Source organism: Pollachius pollachius, assembly GCF_949987615.1.
Source record: "Pollachius pollachius genome assembly, chromosome: 5".
Lineage (NCBI taxonomy): Eukaryota > Metazoa > Chordata > Actinopteri > Gadiformes > Gadidae > Pollachius > Pollachius pollachius.
Window position 1 is genome coordinate 19,521,526 of NC_136938.1, and position 5,827 is coordinate 19,527,352.

The following is a 5,827-nucleotide window of genomic DNA, read 5'->3' on the forward strand; positions in this document are numbered from 1 at the left end:
GGGGGAAGGTTGGAGAGGGGGGAGCTTCAGGCAGGAGGAAATGAAGCAGGCAGGCTTGAGGTGTTGATCCACAAAAACACTGGCAAAAGGAAACAAAGGCCAGATACAAGATTTCAACAGGAGAATAACAACTAGGAAGTGTTAGAAAATACAGGAGCCGGGTACAAATAACTACCACTGAAGTACGATCTGGCAATGACTGCAGGGAAACCCAGTGTGTTTGAAGGGGAGTTGATGAGCTGATGCAGGCCAGATGTGAACAGTTGAGGTGTGACAGGCACAGCACAGAGATAGACAGGGAGTGTGGCAGACACAGGGGGAGACCACACACAAGGTTTTTTCCGACAAGTTTTTCCCTCGGCTGGGTACCACAATGTGATCGTTACCGGCAAATCTTGTTTTGTGGTTATGTGTGTTATAGCAAGAAACATGACCATTATGACCTTAAAATATATGTCTTCCATAATAGGCCACACGTTTAACATATAGTTCCTTGAGGTAAAAATATAACACTAAGAGTTTGGTAGCCTGGTTGCTCCTTCCTCATTCCTGAGCAAGGGGTAGTGTTTCATTCAAAGAAGGAAACAGCATGTGTAATTAGAATTCCATTGTCTGCCCTACCCTTCCTCTATGGCAATGTGTGTGGGGGTTTTCTTCTCTTTTTTGTGCCATTGACCTGGATATTACAGAAACTTCAAAATGTAAGCTTAGTGGCGTGTTCCTCATTCCTGACTTCCCCTCTGACAACAAACAATAAGCATTTGATTATTTACCATGCATTTTACAAGTTCCGTTACATCCTGTCCTGTGCCCATTTGTTGTAATCTTCCTTTACACTCATTTCCTGCTTTGGTCTGATTGCCTTACGTATTGATTATATTGTTGATGGTTTCAAGGGAGTCCAATCCCTGCCAGGATTAGCCAAAGTTGTTTTCCTCTTTAGCTGGATTGAAGAGGAAATCAATTACAACAATTTAACAATTGAAAAAATGTCATCATCTCACATTTTCAGTTTCCAGTTTCCAGTTAAAAAGTATGGCAGATTAATCCACTCCCTCTGGCTGGTTTAACATTTCAATCAGGCAAATCAATAGCCCAACTAATTTAATCATGCAGACCAACTAATTACTTTGTCCTTTTATGTTGGTCTCCTTTTGCAGTTGGGATATATTGTATATTGACCAAAAGCATACAATAGCAATAATATCTCCCAAAACAGCAATATTCATAACAACACTATGAAGAGTTTGGAGAGGGTAGGTATTGATATTTTCTCTCCACCACATGTAAACTAAAAACAAAGCTCAGAGGCTGGCCGGCATTAGGTGTAAAATGAACCCTGGCACATATAATCTGAGAACACCCTGTGTGATCGAGTGACAGCATCCTAGCAAACAGGCTCTCTGTCCGGGCGCAGGAAACAGGACACAGAGAGGTTTACATTTACATGTAGTGCCTTTGGAAGATGCTTTTATGCAAAGTAACCTAAAACCATTTTTTTTACACAGGCCTTCAGCTTACAAATTAACTCGCTCTACTCTCTGAGCTACTGCATGCCTCTGAGAGGTGTGACTTTAGGGAAAAGGGACGTAACAAACAAGTCCTGAATGATTAATAAAACGAAAGCTACCATGCATGACCCCTGTGTTTATCAATATACTTAAATCATTCAAATATGATTAACATTGAAATGTTACTTTATTATAACTGTTCAATTCATATTGTCACTCATCAAACTCTACTACTGTTTTCCTAAACAACAATATTTACAGACAAAATATGTATATATAAATTATACAAAATATGGCTAAGCACCAATACTAAGACATGCCCAGGATAGGACAGGGAAGCTCAGGGGCTGAGTGTGTACCAAGTGGCAGTGGGTGAAGTGATTAATCAGTCGTTCTGGAGAGTAGCTCCCATGGCAATGGCTTCCAATTAAATGAGCAGGCACAATTTTCAAGAGTCAGTGATTCCAGTGATGCATGATAACCTCCAATGTTGTCAGTGTAATTGGGGCAAAGGATGCTGCAAAACAGCCTAAGCAACAACGTCTTGTATGAATGTTGCACCTAAATGTTAGCTAAACAAGTGTACTACCAGATAGCAAACCATCAAACATTTATCTCTTTCAGGAGACTAAGCTTGCAGTCTGGCATAATAATAAAGAGATAGAAGCTTTGTTTCTGATCAGATAATCCCTCAATGTTTGGATGTTTCCTCAAATTCTAATCCCGGGTCCAGATTAGATTACTGATTTATGAGACAACTGGGTTTATGTGTCTATACTTAAAAAGAAAGGTCAAGAACCCTAGAATTATGTAATTCTGAATACTTAATAAATGTTCCTAATGAAAGACAACCTCCATTAGTGTGCCACAACTCCGCTTGTTCTCAGACTATTCACACCAAGAGTTTAACGTTAATGTTTATTAAAAAACATGCAAATGGACCTACATTTCCTGCCCCAAAATGTTTTGTGCTGGAAAAGGGTCACGTTTCTGCAACAATTAGGGTGTACATTAGTAAAACATTTTGAGAACCATATGTAACCAACAAGGTGGATCAGGGAAGTCAAGAGAGAGATTAAAACTGTGTCCTCTCTTGTGGAAAAAGTCCATTTAATCTTAAAACTTGCAGTCTGACATAATATGATTTGTATTCTTACTCAAATAATCCCTCTGTATTTGGATATCTATTTCCTCATAATTAAATGCTGTGTTTTTAGTGTATTAGAACAAAGGCTTATAGGCCATGTGTCTTCTATAGGAGGAGTGAGAGAGAGGGGGGGGGGGGGGGGTAGAGAGGGAGCGAGAAAGGAGGATCATCCCACCAACCAGATGAGTATATTTCAGCAGGGTTTCTCAGGACGTTAGAAAACCCAATCGTTTTTTTTGTTAATCATCGTTGGGACTTTAACACGAAACAACGGTAGCTGCACTTAAAGACCCGATTAACATTGAACTATTTGAACCCCGGACTGCTTTCAACGAAAAATCGGGGATGCAGCTGATTTTGTGTTGATGCTGTGGAGTGACTCGGTGCGAACTTCAGGTTCACCTTCAAGCATCAAGTTGTCACGATACGAATAAAGCTGCTTCTGGTTTCTTCGTTGTTTTTCAGTTTTAGGTAATAGACGCAATGTTATTCTCTAGCGTCTGTTTTTATTTCTAATTTTTAATACGATATATAGATTTTGTTTTCCAGCGATTGGAAATCGTGTTATGTAGGCCAATGGATTGTTATTATGCTACCAGTACGGGATTAATACAACACACTATATAAGGTAAGTGGATACTCAAAAAACAATTCCTTATTTCTATTTAGAATCGATTTAGCATCGAATTACTCGTGCCAATTTAGAAGCGAAAGCCATTCAATTTCTTAAGTCAGTAGGAAGGAGATCAGTTTAGACCTTAATAAGCATAGTGAATAATAAATATATGACAATTAATATTGTATTTTAATTACCGCATAAACATGGCTGAATAAGTCATAGCTTGACTGTTTATGCAATGCCTATACGTAACTGACCTTAGGTCTACTTCTCAAACCAGGAGAAACAAAGTCAACTCAATGTCAAAACATTCATAATTGTAGGTAACAGTGTTTGTGATTAACAATAAGCTCATGAACCATATTTGTGCTACACAAGGCATGCCCAGATATCATCTACCGATTCTGTGTGCAACAAAACAAAGTGATTTGGAATTTTATTTCCTTAATGATCAGAATTGACCAGGATTCCTGTGTGCCCTCGCGCCCAATCTCCGTTCACCTGCTGTCGCACCGAAGAGACATCCTGGAAGAATGCCCATCATCAGCAACGCCAACCATGACTTCAGCACCTACTCCAGCAGCAGTGATGACAGCAGCCTGGACCGCTTCTTCACCGAGATCCCCGAGACGGAGACCATCAAGGGCGCGTACTTCCAGCGTGCCCGGCTGCTCCGTGCGCCCGAGGCATGCCACGCCGTGGACCCTGCCCTGCAGGCGCTGGTCAACGTGGGGGGGAACCGCTACGCCTTCCCCTGGAGCACCCTGGAGCAGTTCCCCCACAGCAGGCTGGGCCGGCTGCGGCTGTGCACCAGCCCCGAGGAGATAGCGTGCCTCTGCGACGACTACGACGACGCCCGCAAGGAGTTCTTCTTCGACCGCAACCCCACCGCCTTCCGGGTCGTCCTCAACTTCCTGGCCGCCGGCAAGCTGCGGCTGCTGCGGGAGCTGTGTGCCGTGGCGCTCCACGACGAGCTGGACTACTGGGGGGTGGCGCCCGGACACATGGAGCGCTGCTGCCGGCGCCGCATGACCACCCGGGTGGAGGAGGTGGCCGAGCGGGAGCGCAAGGAGGAGGAGTGGAGGCAGCGGAGGAGCGAGCTGAAAAAGGCCCCCCTAGAGGCCGAGGGGGGCTACCAGAGGGTGATAGGGGTGCTGCGGGAGGTCATGGAGAACCCGCACTCGGGCCCCGCGGGCCAGGCATTTGCGTGTTTCTCCGTCGTCATGGTGGCCATCACCGTAATCAGTCTGTGCATCAGCACCATGCCTGATCTCAGAGAGGAAGAATCCAAGGTGTGTGTTTAGGAGGAACATTGATTATATTGGAACAGATGCAGTCTCCCTTGATAAGGTATATGGCCCCTGGCTGTGGCCCAGACGTTCCGGATGGTTGGTCCTTGTTGGGCCATAAACCAATGGAGGATTCTTGGAAATGAAACATTTTATCAGTTGGAGAGGCACTGGCCTGTCACTAAGAAATGTAAACACAGAGACACTCAAATACACCAACGTTTTACAGGGGGAACAGGCTATATTTAGTTTATAAGCAGAAAGGGAGGATTCATGATAATAATAGCCGTACTAACTTTCTGTTAAATGTGATATGGGGAATTGAAAGGTGCAAGAATATGGGGAACTGAAAGGTGCTTAATGAAAAACTTTTTCATTAAGTTCGAGAAGTAAATGACTCATGTTTTCTGTTTTATTTCAATAGGGTGAATGCTCCCAAAAGTGTCGGAACATATTTGTCGTCGAGTCCATCTGCGTCGCCTGGTTCACCCTGGAGTTTGTGCTGCGATTCTTCAATGCCCAGAGCAAGCTGGCCTTCCTGTGCAGCCCCCTCAACATCATCGACGCCATCGCCATCCTGCCGTACTACGTGAGCCTCGCCGTGGAGGTCCAGGAAGTCACGCATCTGGACACCGGCAACGGTCGTGGTTACCTGGACAGACTGGGGCTGATCCTGCGTCTGCTGCGGGCCCTGAGGATCCTGTACGTCATGCGGCTGGCCCGCCACTCCCTGGGCCTGCAGACTCTAGGCCTGACCATGCAGCGCAGCATGAGCGAGTTCGGCCTGCTCCTGCTGTTTGTCTGCGTGGCCGTGGCTCTCTTCTCCCCGCTGGTCCACCTGGCCGAGAGCGAGCTGGCCCCGCTTTCCGCCACCCCACCCCACCAGAGCTTCAGCAGCATCCCGGCGTCGTACTGGTGGGCCATCATCTCCATGACGACGGTGGGCTACGGCGACATGGTGCCGCACAGCGTCCCCGGACAGATGGTGGCGCTAACCAGCATCCTGAGCGGGATCCTGATCATGGCGTTCCCGGCCACCTCCATTTTTCACACCTTCTCCCGCTCCTACCAGGAGCTCAAGCAGGAGTACGAGCGCTTGTGGAAAGAGGAGAAGGGAGCGGAACTCAGTGCACAGACTGAGGACGATTTGTCTAACATTGATTTTGGTCCTGGCCATCTGAAGGCTTCGTCTGGAGAGGACGACCACAAGATGATGTCAGGGACAATTCAGCAGGCAACTCTTCCAGCTACTGCATTCTGA

The 5,827-nt window shown here is 45.8% G+C and overlaps 1 protein-coding gene across 1 annotated transcript; it reads left to right on the top strand.

The window, feature by feature from the left end:
* Positions 1 to 3,810: 3,810 nt before the first annotated feature.
* Positions 3,811 to 5,827, top strand: LOC307076011 (voltage-gated potassium channel regulatory subunit KCNG1-like; the record flags this gene model as incomplete). The annotated part of the gene is made up of 2 exons (XM_079736833.1): positions 3,811 to 4,569; positions 4,991 to 5,827. The coding sequence occupies 2 exons, from the start codon at positions 3,811 to 3,813 to the stop codon at positions 5,825 to 5,827; spliced, it is 1,596 nt and encodes a 531-aa protein (XP_079592959.1).